Source organism: Gossypium hirsutum, chromosome A09 (genome assembly GCF_007990345.1).
Source record: "Gossypium hirsutum isolate 1008001.06 chromosome A09, Gossypium_hirsutum_v2.1, whole genome shotgun sequence".
Taxonomy (NCBI): Eukaryota; Viridiplantae; Streptophyta; class Magnoliopsida; order Malvales; family Malvaceae; genus Gossypium; species Gossypium hirsutum.
Window position 1 is genome coordinate 48,813,047 of NC_053432.1, and position 17,915 is coordinate 48,830,961.

The 17,915-nt window shown below is 31.9% G+C and overlaps 2 protein-coding genes across 13 annotated transcripts; both read left to right on the plus strand.

The window, feature by feature from the left end:
- The first annotated feature begins 728 nt into the window (after nucleotides 1-728).
- On the plus strand, nucleotides 729-10,612 carry LOC107917880 (mRNA-capping enzyme). 12 transcript variants are annotated; one of them, XR_005901852.1, is made up of 11 exons: nucleotides 764-1,411; nucleotides 2,002-2,074; nucleotides 2,659-2,742; nucleotides 2,824-2,886; nucleotides 3,251-3,289; nucleotides 6,266-6,355; nucleotides 6,468-6,683; nucleotides 7,377-8,809; nucleotides 8,945-8,970; nucleotides 9,130-9,207; nucleotides 9,318-9,499. XR_005901852.1 is itself a non-coding variant. In XM_041077782.1 (11 exons), exons 1-11 carry the CDS (start codon nucleotides 1,326-1,328, stop codon nucleotides 10,425-10,427), a joined length of 945 nt encoding a protein of 314 aa, XP_040933716.1. In that variant the 5' UTR covers nucleotides 764-1,325; the 3' UTR covers nucleotides 10,428-10,612. The 12 variants fall into 12 exon arrangements, 9 of the variants coding, with proteins under 9 accessions (XP_040933714.1, XP_040933718.1, XP_040933716.1 ...); XM_041077782.1 differs by lacking the exon at nucleotides 8,945-8,970 and adding an exon at nucleotides 10,415-10,612 and having other exon boundaries at nucleotides 7,377-7,442; nucleotides 9,286-9,422; XM_041077781.1 differs by lacking the exon at nucleotides 8,945-8,970 and adding an exon at nucleotides 10,420-10,612 and having other exon boundaries at nucleotides 7,377-7,442; nucleotides 9,286-9,422.
- Nucleotides 10,613-16,231: 5,619 nt separating this feature from the next.
- LOC107917167 (putative glycine-rich cell wall structural protein 1) lies at nucleotides 16,232-16,612 on the plus strand. Its single transcript, XM_016846544.1, has one exon. The coding sequence runs from the start codon at nucleotides 16,232-16,234 to the stop codon at nucleotides 16,610-16,612; it is 381 nt and encodes a 126-aa protein (XP_016702033.1).
- Nucleotides 16,613-17,915: the final 1,303 nt, after the last annotated feature.

Here is a 17,915-nt window from a genome sequence, read left to right on the forward strand (position 1 = left end):
TATGGGTTTTAGGGTTAAAGGGACATAAGTTAAGGGTTAGGAGTTTAGGGTTTAAGATAATTAGTGTGAAATTTATATGTTAAAAATTTGGAATACTATTATTTAAAATAATTTTAAAGTTTTTTTGGGTATATGATTGATTGTTTTTTAATCTATATATTAAATAATTTCAAATTTTAAAGAATTAAAATTTTTAAAAAAATTAAGATTTCAAATTTTATCTAATTCTTTTAAATATTAGTTAAATTTTTAAAAAATATTTATTTAAATAAAAAAATTAAAAACTATTATTTAAAATAATTTTAAATTTTTTTGGGTATATAAGTGATTGTTGGTGCAAGTTGAATGATATTTTGATTAAAAAATGGGAAACCACATTTCAATCTCTATTCTCTAAGATTGAATATTAAAATTATATATTATCATGTAATGTTTTAATCAAAAAGTTAATAATATTAACTATTTGGATTAATTAATAATATTATAAAAATATATAGACTAAATGATATTAAAAATTAAAGTATATGCAAAAAAAATTGAAATTTAAATATATTAAAGAGACCAAATTAAAATTTAACCATTTTAGTAAATAATAATAATAATAATAATAATAAAAGAGAAAAAAAATTATTAGGTTGCATACTTAGTGGCGTTTTTTAAAAATGCCGCAAAAGAGATGATTTACCGTCGCTTTTATAAAAAACGCCACAAACATCTCTTAATAGATTGAAAATGACGTCGTTTTCTGGAGCCCCAAATTTCCTTTACTTTCCCCAATTCAGATTACCCCTGAACGTCTGGTTCCCCAAACCTTGAATCTCCAAATCCCTTAAAACTTCCCCCAATTCGATATCCTCAAATCGGTTTCCCAAAATCCCCAAATCAAAATACCTTTGATTTTCACCGAAGTCCCTTTGATTCTCTTTTTTTTTTTCATTTTCATTTTCACAGTACGCTCCATCACTCGCATCCACTGATTCTCACTGCTTTTGCAGTACCCATATCTCAAAATCAATTCTACGCAGTGTTTTAGTTACCCACTGAACGTCGACTGCAACTCTCTATTTTGTATTTCCAATATATCAATCTGTGTTTGAAGATATGGCGGAAGCGACTGTTTCGGTGATCTTGGAGCAGATGACTGCAATCACCATTGATAAAGCAATCGAAGCCTGGAGTCTGGTGCAAGGTGCTGAGAAAGAGGTGAAAAGGCTTGAACCAACTTTAAAGCACACCGGTTGGAGCTTGAAGATGCAGAGGAGAAAGAATCCGTGGACAAACGGGTTAAACTTTGGTTAGACAAGTTCAGATATGTTTCTTATGACATGGAAGATGTATTAGATGAGTGGGAAACTGCAGTTCAGCAGTTGCAAACAGATCCTTCTGGCTCTGCTTCGTTCGTAACTGGAAGGTATGCCCCTTTGTTTCATGCTTTTCTTCAGGTTCTTAAGTTGCCAAGCGTTATAATATTGCTACCAAAATAAAGGAAATCAATGAAGAAGTAGATGAGATTGTTAAAGACAAAATTAGGTTTGAGTTGATAAAAAGAAAAATCAACCAACCCAAACGTCCAGAAACTACTTCTTTTGTGGATGTTTCAGAGTTAATTGGTCGAGATGCAGCACCATCTCTGTTTTTTGTTTAAATCTTTTATGTTCGATCTCATTTTCTTTTTAATTCTAAAATCACTGCATGGAGATAGTATTTATTGATTTTTGATATATCTAACAAGCATGTTCTGTGGCTGATATTTTCATAGTTGTTGTCTGTTTTTAGCTCGTAAATTGGTACACCTTTGTTTTCTCTTGATTCTGATTTTGAGCTTGGTTTATTATTTGCATAATTTTGGCAGCAATAGTTCATCTAAAACTATATAATTGCTTTGGCGAATGTTAAGGTAGAATGATTCTTCTCCTTATTCCATTAGATAATAGTCTAAGCTCTTAAAGAATATCTAGGGCACGGGATGAGTAGGTGTATGTTTTTGTTTTGTTTTGTTAGGATGAGCAACCAGAAGTACAAGGACCAGCAGTTTTGGTCTCAACTGAAAGAGGATCGACTATCAGTCCAATTGGTATTTCTGTGTGTGTGTGTGTGTGTTTTCTTATGATTTAAGGGTTTTTTCTTCATTGGATTTAGTTGAAAAATGGAATATATGTTCATTGCAGTACTTGGACTTGAGGTTTTAGAACTTTGATTTGCATGGAACTTTGACTTGCGGGTCTTTTTTTGGAGTAATAAAGAGGATATGCTTTGAATAGATGCAATTTATTAGTAGCATATTGGTTGTTTGTTGGTTGCTTGATTTCTCTTCTATCATCATCTTTTCATATTTCGCATTGATAAGACCTCATCGATTCTCCCAGGAATGCAAAGCTGATCTCTTCTATCATCATCTTAAACATGTAAATGGTATGTCAAAATCCTTGTGAAAGAGCACAAATCCTCATAAATGCTGGGTCTTTCTGACTATAGAAATGACAGCATATAGGGGCTAAGCTGATTATACAAGGTTAGGTGGTGGGCATGTCTATATCATTCAAGATTTTGTTAGAAGTGTCTATATCATAAGTTAGTTATCGGTTTCTGCTGGATAAGACTTTTAAAATGATATTGTTTATTTGAAAACAATACCTTATCTGTTATGCCTGCTTTCAGCTTGGTTTGGTGATTGATTTGACGAACACTTCTCGTTACTATCAAACTACAGACCTGAAGAAAAAAGGCATTAAGCATGTAAAGGTGAGCAAAGTATTAGAGTATGGTTTAATGCTTCTCTTACTTCTTTCAGCCTTGGCTTAATTTTTTATTTTTGTGTTCTAGATACAATGTAGGGGAAGGGATGCTGTACCTGAGAATGCGTCTGTAAATACCTTTGTTTATGAGGTACTTTTTGCTATGATATTTTTCCGTTATTTCCAGAATCTACTAGAATCACTACCTTCATCTCTTCTTAAAATGTAATTTCTGTGATAGATTTAGCCCCAACTCCCATGATGCATTTATCAATTGACAACCAAATTTATGGCTGGTCATTGGGTTATATGTTTCCATGTTATGCTAAAAACAAGAAACTACTATGTTGTAATCACAAACATAAATTAGAACTTATGTCATAATCGGTAATGCATCCCCACTTCTTCTCATTCATGTATTACAGTTGCTGATCTACATGTGGTATGATGTGAGCTACTTGCTCCTAGTGTGTTGTGACCAATTTACTGAAACTTCCATGTAACTTGTTTATCAGGTGTCACAATTTCTCCTACGTCAGAAATCGAATAAATATATTCTTTGTAATACCTCTACCCGTATTCATTGCCGGAATAGGGTACGAGGCATTACCGGAGTTTACGAATTAAATTTTTTTTTATATTCAATATAGCCCTTTTATAAATATCTAACCTTCCCTGCAATATTAAATCGAGACCAATCCATATCAACCAAATCAATTCAACATATTTTCATGATAGATTCATGCAGTTATATAATATAACGTCATCACATATCTATAACCAGGTTTGTTAACCATATTAATGGCTAACTTTACATTCATTTCACGTTAACATTTACTTTGTTAGCTTATACATGCCATTGATTTCCAAAATAAAGTTTCTTTATATACCGAAATCCTGAGGTTGACAGTGTGATGTGTCTCCGACCAAATCCGACCTCCGAGCTCTTAACACTACAAAACAGAGAAAAAGAAAACGGGGTAAGCACTTTGTGCTTAGTAAGCTCATGTAACAAGAATTATACTTACCTAATATTTTCAATACAATACAATAAACATCCATATATCCATTCAATGCATTATTACCCTAATATGCACAAACTCAACATTCAAGTTAGTACAATAATTTCCATGTACCAATAATATATACTATGATTGATGAGCTCGTCAATACCATGATTTCTATTTCCTTGTTATTTTTCCATATTTATCCCGTTGAATTTCTTGGAATTTTCGATGGATTTTCAAAGGTACACTTTTAGTGTACAATTCCGGGTCTGTCAATTCATATTCATGTGCGCACATTTTCATTTCAGAGAGCACACTCCCGCGAACCTCAACCTTGCAGCGGGATTACCAGTCCAGGCTAAATCCCTGCAATATAAACTCATAGAGTATTGTCGGGATTGCCAGTCCAGGCTAAATCCCTGCAACGACAATTACTCTAATGAGTTTGGATCTGAATTACCAGTCCAGGCTAAATTCAGACCCTAATTCGGATTACCCGTCCGGGCTAAATCCATTTTACACATATTCTTCGGGAGGGCTATATCAAGATAGGATCACCCGTCCGGCCTAGATCCTTTTTACCGTCAATTCCTTTTCAGAGATCCATCGAATTTTCCTTTCATTCAACCGGGATTTCTTCCCATTTTATCAAATATATCAATGTTTCATTAATTTTCATACAATGAGCACTCAAATCATATTCACATCAATAACATACAATCTCAAGCATTTCAGAATATAATTCAAGTTACACGAACTTACCTTGATACTTTTTTGTAAACAGTAAAATCTACTAATCCGAACTTTTTCCTTTCCTCGATCTAGCTTCGTATTTGAATCTTCTGGATCTAAATATATAAATATAATTATCAATTTAATACATTTCATGTTCATATGCAACATTCTCTATAATTCAACTATTATTTATAGTTCATTCAAAGCTGTCTACTTGAGTCATAGTCACTAAATTATTTATAACTTGAGCTACGGAACTCCAAATTAAGATCCGTTAATTTTCCCTAAAACTAGACTCATATATATTTTTACCATAAATTTTTCATAATTTTTTGTTTAGCCAATCAGTACAGTTTATTCTTCAAAGTCACCCCTGTTCTGTTGTCTAACAGTTCTGACCCTTCTTCACTAAAAAAAATTATCTCTTTATACATAATTCAAATGATGTTCTCGTTTGTTTCTATTAAAAATAGACTCATTAATAATTCTATATATATAAATTTAAGTCCCTAATTATTTTTATTCAATTTTTTATAATTTTTCAAAGTCAGAATAGGGGAACCCGAATTCATTCTGACCTTGTCTCACAAAATTCATTATATCTCAAAATTTACAAATCCATTGCTTACAATATTTCTTCTATGAGAAACTAGACTCAATAAGATTTAATTCCATATTTTTTTCATCTTCTAATTCGATTCCTACAATTTTTAGTGATTTTTCAAAGTTAGTCTACTGCTGCTGTCTAAACTGTTTTAGTGCAAGCTGTTTATTACCATTTTTCCCCTAAGCTTTTAATAAATGATAATTTCGTCCCTACTCAATTAGCCTCTCAATTGAGCTGATTTTTCTCAATTAACATTTTATTCTATCACCTTAAACTAGTTTACAACCTTTAGGAATCATAATTTCAGCAATAGACTTTAATTCTAAACATTTTCACAATTAGGTCCTAAAAATCAATTTCCATTGAAATTGCCTAATAAAATCATCTCATAAACAAATTAAAGCTTTAATTTCATTCTATTTCATCATAAAATTATAGCACTCAACCATGGTGACTTTCAATTTCATCCATGAAATCAAAAACTAATGAATTTAATAGTAGGACCTAGTTGTAAAAGTCTTAAAAATATAAAAATTACAAGAAAAAGGCAAGGATTAACTCACTTGGTGCAAAAATTATGAAATACCAGCTAGAGAACCCTCCTATGGCGTTTTTAGCTGCTGGAATTGAAGAGAAATGAAGAGAAATCTAGATATTTCCTATTTAGTCCTAGTTTTATTTAGTTAATTTTGCAATATTCCAATTTTACCCTTAATTTATCAATTTTTCTGCTGATTTCATACCCTTTCAGTCCAGCCCAAATAACTTTTGGGTCTAATTGCCTTTTAAATCCTTTCTCATTTGACTCTTAAGCTATTTAATCACTCTAGCAACTTTTACACCTATTACAATTTAGTTCTTTTCATTTAATTGACTACCCAAACATTAAAATTTCCTAACGAAATTTTAATACCACATTAATAACATTTCATAAATATTTATAAAATTATTTTCGACTCGCTTTTACAAGATAGAGGTCCCGATACCTTATTTTACCCAATTTCTTCAATAATTTCTTTTTCTAACTAATCACTAAATCGATAAAATTTTCCTATCAATATTTTCATACGATTTTCCTATCATATAAAATTTCAAGCAAAAATATTGAAATAAATTTCTCTTTAAATCGGATCTATGATTACGAAACCATTGTTCCGATAATCTTGAATTTAGGCCATTACATTCTTGTCCATTGTACTCATGGTCATAACCGCATTGGCTACATGATTATTCACTGTCTCATGCGAACACAGCCAATGTCTGTTACTCGGGTCAGTAATTTTTGTTGTTGGTGGTGGTATGTTTTTTTAGTCTTTTCCAGTATCTGTTTTAGTCATTCACAATGGAATACTATTTACTATTTTTGTTTAACCTTTTCTGCAGGCAATAAAATTTTTTTTTGAGGCACGCCCACCAGGAATATATAAACCAGACGATATTGATGCCCTCTATGCATTTTATCATGAAAGAAGACCAGAATCTCTTGTCTGCCCTCCAACTCCTGAGTGGAAAAGATCTTCTGATCTTTATCTCAATGGTGAAGCAACTGCAGATGATGATGATGATGATGATGATGATGGAGCTCCAACTGCATTACTTGTATGGACAACCATGCAGTATTCTTAATTTCTCTTTTTTTTTTTTTAACTTTAATAAGGGCATGAGAACAAATGAAACCTGCTAGCTTCATAGTACCATTTCCTCATTTCCATTTGGAAAGTGTAATATATTGACTGTTTAGCACAAAATGACCTATTTATTATAAATATTATGAATGGGTTTGTCTTATTTGATTATAACAGTAATCTTTGCTGATGGCCAGCCTGCCTTTTCTTCTTCACCATATATATTAAGCTTTGTAGGTCTTACAAATTATATTAAGCTTTGTCATTAAGTTGTTACTAATTGGCACTGAGGTATACTTGTTTATGTTTCTTCCAGTTTCATTGGTGATGTTTCATCAGGACATAGCTTTTTTATTCACTTTGTTTCTTGACTGTAGCTTTGGAAATTTTGTGGAGGATTATTAAGTGATAAGTTAATAGTCTTTGAATTTGTTAAACTGTTGTTTTAATGTATATTATATTCGAAGACTATAAGAATATTTTCTCTTAATTATAAAATTAGGAGAACTTCTCTCATTTATAAAACTAAAACTATTGAAAAATTGTACACCTTTTATCCAATTAATTATTTATATTTTTTGGCTAAAAGTTAATTCTTTAGTTTGCGTATAATTCATTACAGTTTTAATCTAATACGAGCTCTGGTATGGCCATTTTTTGAAACCAGGTTAGAGGGCATGCACAATTCCCGGGATCACATCCAGTTTCGCTGAACAGATCATTTATATGTTTGGTTTTATTCTTTTTTCTCAGTTCTTCTTTATTCTGGTTTTTGATTCTTCATTTTGTTGAAATTAGCGCATTATCTCTTAGAACTGTGGTCGGCCTTTAAGTTATTTTCTTACTAATGCAGCAATTTTCCTTGTTAAGCTAGTAGAGATTAAAATGCCTTGAGATTGCAGCTGTATGTTAAAGTTCTAAAATATGTGTTCAAAATTTTTCTGAAATTTTGTTGGACAATGGATATAACTTTAGTGTACAAATTTATATTTCAAATAACTTTTTTCTCATTTCTGAAAATACTTCCAGTTTCCTAAGGCTTTATAGTGACACATTGATCATTTCTCCTTTTCCATTCTCATGGGATTCATGTCTATTTCAAGTACAAAATATTAGTGATGAAAAATCGGGTTAAAATGTGTTTGAAGGTGTGACCTTGGCTTAGAAACGGGTCTTGAAGCATGCATGAAAAACGAACCATGGTACTGGGTATGGGATATGGAAATGATGTAGTTTTAAAACTGTGTAGTTGCTATTACATTAGTAGAAAAAGCAAGAATGTCTTCCATTTCTCTGTTTTGTCTCCCAAAAGAGTTTTTAATTATCAGCATCAAATGTTCGGTTTTCATCGTTTTCATTGGTTTATTATATTTTTTTTAAAATTTCATTACCTTTAGCGGCATTTTGGGTAAAGCTAAAATGCAATATTAAATGCAATATGGAGTTAAGCTAGAATGGTTCCATTGGATATGTCATATCATATCTTAAATTAATATCAAATAAGTTGATTTTCAAATTCTATTATCAGACACTATATTTGTTAATTTAGTCTCTACTTTAATTTAGTCATTTTTAGTTTTTATACTTTTGGAATTTGAAAATTTTAGTCTTTAAGTTCTGTTATTTTTAAGATTTAATGTGTTATTGTCACATGTGTAATGGTCTGTTTGTTATTTTTACATATTACTCGCAAAAAACTTATACATTGAATATAAATTCATAGTATGTAATGTTCTTATTCCCTGCTTCTTTACAATCATTTCTATTTCTTTAAGTTTTTTCAGATACCATGATTCAACTTTAGTCTTTTAGGGTAAAACGTTGCTTTTTATTGGTGAAAATGGTCTTACTTAGTGCTTGAAATCCTTTTTGGGGTTTTTTTTGACAAATATAGATTGACCATTACATGCTTTCACCTCTGCTTCAAAACTTTGACTTGCCAGCTTCATTTGTGTTGAACACTGATGATTATTAAAACTTGGTTATAGATGGTTAATTTTTTCACCGAAACCTCTCATTTTTGTTGCTCTTCTTGCGGCATGCTGATGAGAGCGTTGTTGATCCTCCACTTTATGTTCTTACCACTCAAACACTAACAAGGTTAGCTTAATGTCATCTTTTCATCCACCCTCAGTCAATTATTTCCTCTTAACTCTCTAAACTTGCTATCAAGGAACAACCTAAATAATTGAACCACATCATGATTACTTCTGCTTATCGTTTTTGCTCTTACAGAGGACACAAAAGCTCTCAATCAGCTTGTATGTCAATTTATTTTATTTTATTCTCCTTTTTGCTTATATGCATAAATACTTATTTTTTGCCCAAGCTAGTTAAGAGTCTAAAGTTAATTGCAAAATTTTGATAAACTTTTTAGTGTTTTTTTTTAGTCTCTGATCTTGTATTTGATGACATGGCAGAACACACTTATCCAGGATGGGAAGGGGATGGCATCAGTGCTTTATACTTATCGCAGCTGTGTCGAAGCACTTCCTCAGGTATTTTAGCCTTAGTTGATTTTAATTTATACATATTTTTAAGGTAAACAATGTTCTAATATAATCTGCTAATTTTAGTGTAAAGCAATGTTCTTTTTTATGTGGTGTAGGGGGTATGTTGGAATTCACAGTTCGGGATTCAGAAACTTTCTGCTGAAACCGGAGCTGCTTCGATCTATTGTGGATTCTGGTTTTGAATATCCTTTCGAATTAAGGCAAAGTTTTAAACTCATGTCTGATGTTAACATTCGTAAATTCCATGAATTAAGTCATTTTGTTTTTCTTGCTTTTAGTGACTTATAATGGTGGGCAGTATACAAGTTTGGTGTTTTATTATTTTGATTCTATATTTATATTTAATCTAATTTTGATTATTTATTTTAGTTTTGATTCTATATTTTTATTTTTATTTTTATTTGATAATGAATTTTAATAGAAAATTTTTATATTTAAATCATGGACATTATTCTTCTCAATATTTTGATAATGAATTTTAATTTTTTTTATATTTTTCATGATCTTTTTAATATATTTTTTTAAAATTTCATTACCTTTAGCGGCGTTTGTGGGAAAAGCGCCGCTAAAGGCCATGACCTTTAGCGGCGTTTTTTCAAATAAACGCTGCAAAATTTAGCGGAGCCATCTATAGCAGCGTTTTTTGCGGCACTTGTAAAAACGCCGTAAATAGTTTTAGTGGCGCTTAAAAGCGCCGCTAAAGGCCTAAAAAAACGCTGCTAAAAGTCAGTTTTGCTGTAGTGACTGGGTGCCAATTTACTTCGATTTAGCCGATGAGATACTAGGTGTCAAATTTTTACTTTGAATTATCTGATGAGGTAGTGGTTACCAAACTGGTGTGTATTGGTTGGATCCGTGTATCCATCATAGTCCGAGTCGTGTTAATAAGGGTAAAGAAATGAAATGATACTATGAATTGTATTAGAAAACATTGAATGTGAAATGAAAATGAGACACATAAATTGTGTATCATATTGTGAAAAGCTATTTGTATAGCAAGTATGAGATTTGAAATAGCAAGTGATGAGAATTGTATATGTTATGAATGATGTGTTTATGAATTGATTAATTGGATGACTAATGTTATTGTGTGATTAAATGTATATATTATAATATCTTGCCTTTAAATATTCGGATTATAGAAATACCACTGAGTTTATACTCAATATACGGTTTTGTTTTTCGTGTGTAGGTTAGGTACTTAAGTTTGATCGCCGATTCAGCATCCATCAATGATCCCAAACTCAAAACGTGGTGATGTTTTTTCTTTTTGTGTCGGCATGTACCTAGGGTGTATAAATGCTAATCATTTTGTGGATTGTTTGTAGATAAGATCATAAGTTAATTTTGGTTGGTTATATATATGAGTATGTGTTTATGTTTGAGGTTATATTTTGACATGTCTAAATTAATGTTTAAATGAGCATAATAAAGGCAAATCAGATTGAATTTGGCATGTTTATAATTTGATTTTAATGATGTTTAAATTAATATGTTTTGATAATAAATTTGTGGTACCTATGAGGGTACATTGGTTAGGTATCTAGGTTGATTGTTTTGATATGTTTTAAAGGTATTTGATCTAAAAAGTTTAGTAATGCTCCGTAACCCTATTCCTGTGATGGATAAAGGTTAGGGGTTGTTACACTATCCGTCTGGTGCATCTCGACAGTAGCATAGTTAACCAATGGGACCTTAACATGCCAAATGTTCGGATTTTGAAAGAATTCATCTGGAATTACTACCCGAATTGACGGATCCTCGTATGGTGTCCATTGAAACTATATGAACATGATAAAAATATTAGTTATACACATAATACTAAATATTAAATACGAAACGATATGTTACGTATATATATTTCATTTAATACTTAAATGTGCTTTCGACCGCTGGTCTAATAGAAGCCGTATATCTTCAAGAGCGGTAGGTATTCCAACATAACTCACCAAATGGTTCCACCTAATTAAATAAATTTTTAGCATAAAATTATATTTTAATCTATGTAATAATTGTAAAATCTAATATAAATTTTACCTCGTTATGAGTGGGAATGTATATGGGTGGTTCACTCAAGGACGGAAAGCGAAATCAAGCCCATGATTGTAGTAGTGATAGGCAACCTCAGATTTTACCTTTATTTGGTTTCGTCGCCCCGCACATCTTCCAGTACAATGTTGCCAACACGGTAGACCCCAAACTAAGTTCGTCAGCTGCTCTAAAATCAACAAGTTTCAATAGCCATCTCAGATGTACTAGGTTTCGTGACAAGTTTGGCATCATATAACCTCTAATGATCTCAAGAATGTATACCTGAACATATCGTATTCTTTCTACTTAAGTCGGATCATTCCCTAGCTCTGGGAATGTGTCTTGTAACCATTTCATCTCGATTCAACCTCCGTAAATATTATCATGAATCACACCCAAAAGATATAGCATATGGCTCCCCAATCAGCAGATTGAACGGACTCGGTGAGTACGGACCCATCCACTGGCAATTCCAATTGTAACTTCACGTCCTCCAAAGCGATGGTACACTCCTCGCATGGAAGATGGAATGTGTGCGTCTTGGGTCTCCACCTCTCTATGAACGCACTGATGGGTTTCCGGTCTAACTTGCACCCCCGGCCTATATTGGTCACATGCCAAAAACCCCTTCCCTCAAGTAATTTTCTATTAACGGTAATGGGGAACTAGACATATTACAAATATAACATTGGAACACCGATCTACAGACTGTTATAAAAAATTATAAAATTAAAATTAATTAAAATTACATAAACGAAAAAAATATTAAATAATATTCAAAAATTGAAATTAACGCTTACCATTTTCATTTGTTCGATGGAGATATTTTTATGATCGAAACGAATTAATTTCTCATCCATTGCTAACATGATCAAATATCTTAGAAATTATAAAAAACAATACTAATTTAGAAAAAAATTAAAGAAAATAGTTAATTAAAGAGAGCTTCGAGAAATTTAGGGAGAAATTTTTGAGCTTTTTTGAGAATTTCGGAAGAAATGTTTGTGTGAAAAAAATAGAATAGGGGTTTTATAGTTTTTTTTACCATTGGACCCTCTAACTATCAAAATTTTAAATGATCATTAGGGTAAAAAACACGGGCTAAAATGCACATCTGAGGGAAAGCTTTTGTCATGTCAGCAAAACTATCCATGTCAGCGCGTTTTTTGCTGACATGGCAAAAAAGCTGCCTCAAGGACGCATTTTGTTGGAATATCCCCTTAAAACGTTCTTACGTGGACGCATTTTAGTGTTTTCAGCCGATTTCGATTAATAATAAATAAAGTGGCCCATTTCCGTAAATAAAGTAGGAAATGGGCTTTTATTGTTAAAATGGTCAATAATTTAAGAGTTTTCTTTAATATATTAAGCTATTTATTTTTGTTTCTCTAGGTGCACGAAGTTTAAGTTACAATTTTGAATCTAAATCAATATTTTATCATAGACTAGTGAGGTTTCATTCGTCCATATTAATTAAAAAAATTACAAAAAGATCATAAAAGAATTAAAAAGTAAAAAATTATAAAACTCGATTCAATCATTGGTTCAATCGATTTTTAATCCAACTCATATCAATTCACAAGTCAATTGATTCTTTACCTTATTTCGAACCAATGTATTGGTTGGTCCAATTCGGTTTCATCAATTTGATATAAATGTAGTATAAATTAGGCTTACTATTATATTTTAATATTATTTATTAATATGTGTATGAGAAAGTTATTTTTTAGAATGTTGTTTTTTAGAAGTATTTTGACATTAATGGGTGTCAAGTTTCTTTATTTTTGTTAAATAACGTGCAGAATCTATGTCCAACCATTTCGTGATGATGAATAATTAGTACCATGAACTTGACACTAGTGGCTGTTGAGGTCCTAATGACAACAAGATTTCCTTTTACGAATATTGCACTTGTATGCGGAGTGCTATATTTCTTAATGGTCCAAAACCCCGTCTTCTTTCTCACAGATGCCATGATTTTCCATGATCATCTGTTGTCACACATTGCGTACTTGGCCTCGAATTTCTCCGATCGGGATTTTGTAATGTAGAAGTTTACCTCATGCTTTATGTTGTATCGCTTTACTACAACAACAAAAGCATCTTTCAAGGAAAATTTCATGCAAACTTGAAAATCGCCAACATCTAATGAAAAACTCGTCTGGCCTAGTCTTTTATGAAAAAGTTCTGGAAATTTTAACCTACCTTCAGCATTAAGGTCGACATTATGCATGTAGGTCGGAGGTGCATATGCTATGTCAATTGAAAATGCATCCTGTGGGATGTGTTTTCACCCTTCCTTTTTTCAACCAACCCCTTAACCCATGAAAACTTTCCAGAAACTAGGAATCCCTGTCCTCAATTTTCAGACATCTCAAGGATCCTGAGATAATTTCAGATACTCATGGTACATGTTTTGTTTTGTTTTCTCCTCTTGTCCACCCGGTTTCCTATATAAAGGGGGGTTTCCTTCCCTTACTCCATAAACTCTCTCGGCCACCACCCCTCAACCCTAAAAAATTATCTCCTCAATTGTTTTTTTCAATGTTGAAAATTTTCTATGGAAATATTTATGTGTTTGAGGGAGGCATTGTGCTAGCTTTAATGTGTATTTGAGTTCACGATAATGCGGTGGCACTTGGAGACCCATGCATTTCATTTTCTATATCGAGATGAAATTATTGCCTTAAAAGCTCATCACATTGCAACTTGGGCTTGGACTTCCGGTGCTTATTCGGTCACAGGTTGAAGTATAACTACGACTCACACTTGACGAATGTTAATGTGCGATCCCGGGTTGGAGTATAACTTGAGAGGCCAATTGATAGTGGTTATGCGATCACGGGTTCAAGTTCCACCTCACCAGGAGAATATGGTTTGTAAACCCCATACATAAGTTTGACATCATAATCATATGGAAAAACTTAGGGGCTTTCCAGTATAATCATCTTAATTTTGTTTTCTCTGTCTCCACCAAACATAGTATCATTAACCTTCATCTTCTCCCAAACCTGTGATGGAGTTGGGGGCAAAAGGACTCTCAGAGGGGAGTGATTGTGGCATTAGAGAAAATATGAATGTCCTTTCGGGGCAACAATGATTGTTGTGATTAAATAACTCATTAATAACTACAATTACTACCCCCGACTCTAGTTTTACCTTCTTTCCACCATCACAATCACTCCCTCCTAAGAGTCCTCTTACATCCAACTCTGTTACAGGTTTTGGGTTAGGAGGTTAATGATACTATTTTTGGTAGAGATGGAGAAAAAGATTAATTTGATTATATTGGAAAGCACTTCAATTTTTCCCTATGATTATGATTTCAAACTTATATATCGGGTTTATAAATCATCCTCTATGATGAGATGAAACTTGAACCAGTGACCACATAACCACTGTCAATCGGGCTCTCAAGTTATACTCTAACTTGTGACCGCACATTAACATCCATCAAGTACGAGCTCTAGTTATACTTCAACCCGTGACTGTATAAACACCTTGAACTTAGAGCCTCAGTTGCAATGTGATGGTCTCCTAAGGCAATGGTTCCATCTCGACATGACAAATGAAATGTATGGGTCTCTGAGCGCTATCGTATCACTGTTAACTCAAATATACCTTTAAGCTTTCATAATGTCTACCCCAAACACAAACACAAATAAATCTGTCCTTACAAATTTCCAGCCCTAAACCCTACAAAAAATAGTAAATCCTATAAAAATTGATCGAGGAAGTTTTCACTTCTCTCTCCAAAATTGACCTATTTCCCTAAATATCCAAAAAAAATCGGCTCAAAACCATAATTTTTTAATAAATGGCTTTTTTATTATTATCAAAATTGGCCAAAGAAATTAACACTTAGAGTAAGTAATTGAACTTATTTACAAATATAGTAATGTTCTCTCCTTTGAGTAAGCTCTTTCTAAAGAGCTTATGAAAATAGTAAAGAAATTTACACTTAGAGTAAGTAATTGACACTTATTTATGGTAGTATTCTCAAGTTAATGTAGGATTAAAATTAACTTTTTAAATAAAATTAGTGAAGAAATTGACGCTTATTTATAGGATAAGTGTGAGCATGAAAGTGTTCTCAAGCCAAGGTGGGATTAAAATTAACTTTTTAATGAAAATAGTGAAGAAATGAACTATGGAGAATTTTTTAGTCAATGTTGGATTAAAATTAACTTTTTAATAAAAATGGTGAAGAAATTTCCACTTATTAATAAGATAAATGTGAGATACAAGAGTGTTCTCTAGTCAATATAGGATTAAAAGTAATTCTTTAATGAAAATGGAGGATAAGTGAGCTATGAAAGTATTCTCTAATTAATGTAGGATTAAAGATAACATTTTAGTAAAAATAATGAAGAAATTGACACATTAAAAATAACTTTTTAATAAAAATAATGAATAAAATGACACTTTTATATGAGATAAGTGTGAGCATAGAAATATTCTCTAGCCAATGTAGAATTAAAAATAATTTCACTAATACAATATCAAATTTCATTGCTGAAGTAACCAATTTCACTACCAACTTCACTACCAACCATAATTTTAGCCTTACCAGAACTAATCTCACCATATGGCGATACAAATTATAAGGTTCTAAATATTTCTAAACTACAATTTGGTCGACATTTAAAACCTTAAAAGCTCTCCTTAGCAATGATGTTTATCAAGAACAAGAACAAGTATAAGGTCGGTGTTACTTATCTAAACTACGATTTGGCCGACGTTCAAAACCTTAAAGCCTTCCGTACGAATGTTCTTTATCAAGAAAACAACATTTATCGTTCGGTCATCGGTGTAACTTATGCTCGAATTTTGCATGCAGCTGTACAAGGAAACAGGCTTTTGAGTTACATAAATCATGGCTTCTTCCATCTCTCACACCTTTATATATGACTTGCTGGTTCAATTGTTTGAAGAGCGTTTTGTTTAAGAATTGTTCTTTTGGGTAAAATCAAGAGAGATGAGTCGTTGGTTTGTGATGTGCCTTTTCTTAGTTTCCCTATGCTTTGCTCTCTGCGTCCATTCACAAAGCCCTCCACAGCAGGTGGGATCTCCCTCTCCAACTCCTTCGGTTGGTGGTAGTCCAGGGTCGGGAGGTGGAGGCGGCGGTGGTGGAGGTAGTGGTTCATCAGGTGGTTCTGGGTATGGTTCAGGAAGTGGTGGTGGTACTGGAAGTGGGGGTAGTGGAGGGCACGGAGGCGGAAGCGGTGGAGGTAGCAGCAGTGGGCGTGGTAGCAGTGGCGGTGGCTATGGCTTCGGAAGTGGAAGTGGAAGCAGTGGAGGCGGTGGTGGTGGAGATGATGGCGGCAGCATGCCTAGGAAGGTTGGGAAGAATACTTAATCAGGCTCCTGATAGCAGCGATAAAAAGCACTAGTGTTCCCTTTCCTATATATGTCTAAACCTATTGTGGAAACTACTTTGTGTGCACTAAAGTATGTGTTTTTCGTTGCTTGTTAAGTGTTAATCAAGTAGTTAAAGCTTGTCCATGCATAAGCATGCTGTGTTTTACGAATAAAACAAATTAAATAATGTGATAATATTTTTTACATTGTCAATATGGTCTAGTTTTTAAACGTGCCCATAAAATATAATAAAATATTAAAAATAAATAATATTAAAAAATATACATGACATTTTTTAAAGTGCTTACGAAATAAATAAAAATATGCTATATCAAATACTAACCCTTAAATAATTAGATATTTCATATTTTTTTTATATATAAATAGAAAATTTATCACATGAGAATTAAATACTTAAAACATAGATGCTAGTTTAAAATTAATGTACTAAAATATATGGTTTGAAACTAATTGATAATAACATATGAAATATATATGATATTAAAATGAAAAATAGATTAAATTATGAGTAAAATAAAATTTAAATATGTAAATATATCATATTAAGAATATTAAAGGTAACTTTTGTTTTCTTTTTTCTGTATAAAAAAAGAATACTAAAGGTACTATAATTATTTATTATGGTGTTGTTATCAATTTTAAATCTCGAGCTAACTTACATTATCAGTATAATATTGATGGAGTATAAAATATGCATAAAACAATCAATATGTAGATATTATTTTAAAATTAAGCTTTGGTTTAATGATTAAGTTGTATCATGAGTTTAAACCACATTACATACAAATTTTTAATTGACTTTTTAAAATAAAAATAAAAAGATTAAGGTAATAAAATATTTTCGTAATATCTCTTAATTAACTCGTGATATCAATTTGATCAACAAAAATATGCACTATTAATTCAATTAAAAAGTAGAATGAATATTTTTTTTCTTCAAGTGATTTGGTTTATTATTAATTTTGGACCTTTTGGCTTTCGAGAATTACTAGTTTTTTATAGGTTGAGATTATAAAGGTCGAATTGTACTTCAATTTCAAGCTATAAGCTTTCGAATTAAACAATTCAAACTTATAAATAATAAGAAGTTTGATTGCCAACTGTGTCTTGGTGGAATATCTTACTCAAATGCAATCATAGAAACTGTTCCATTACATATAAATAAAGAAGATAACATTATTTCTGTTATGGCATATAATTATGGGATTAAAAAGTCGTTAATTTTTGTTTGTTTCTATTTAAATTGTTGAGTTAATTATGTTACATAAAACGACACGTTT

Excerpts from the sequence above, each read along its gene's own strand:
- LOC107917880 (XM_041077780.1), top strand. The coding sequence starts at position 1,326 with ATGGAAGATGTATTAGATGAGTGGGAAACTGCAGTTCAGCAGTTGCAA. Across the intron at positions 2,743-2,823 it reads AAGGCATTAAGCATGTAAAG|ATACAATGTAGGGGAAGGGA; the intron begins GTGAGCAAAGTA and ends TTTGTGTTCTAG. Across the intron at positions 6,684-7,376 it reads GAGCTCCAACTGCATTACTT|GTTAGAGGGCATGCACAATT; the intron begins GTATGGACAACC and ends TTTTGAAACCAG.
- LOC107917167 (XM_016846544.1), top strand. The coding sequence starts at position 16,232 with ATGAGTCGTTGGTTTGTGATGTGCCTTTTCTTAGTTTCCCTATGCTTT.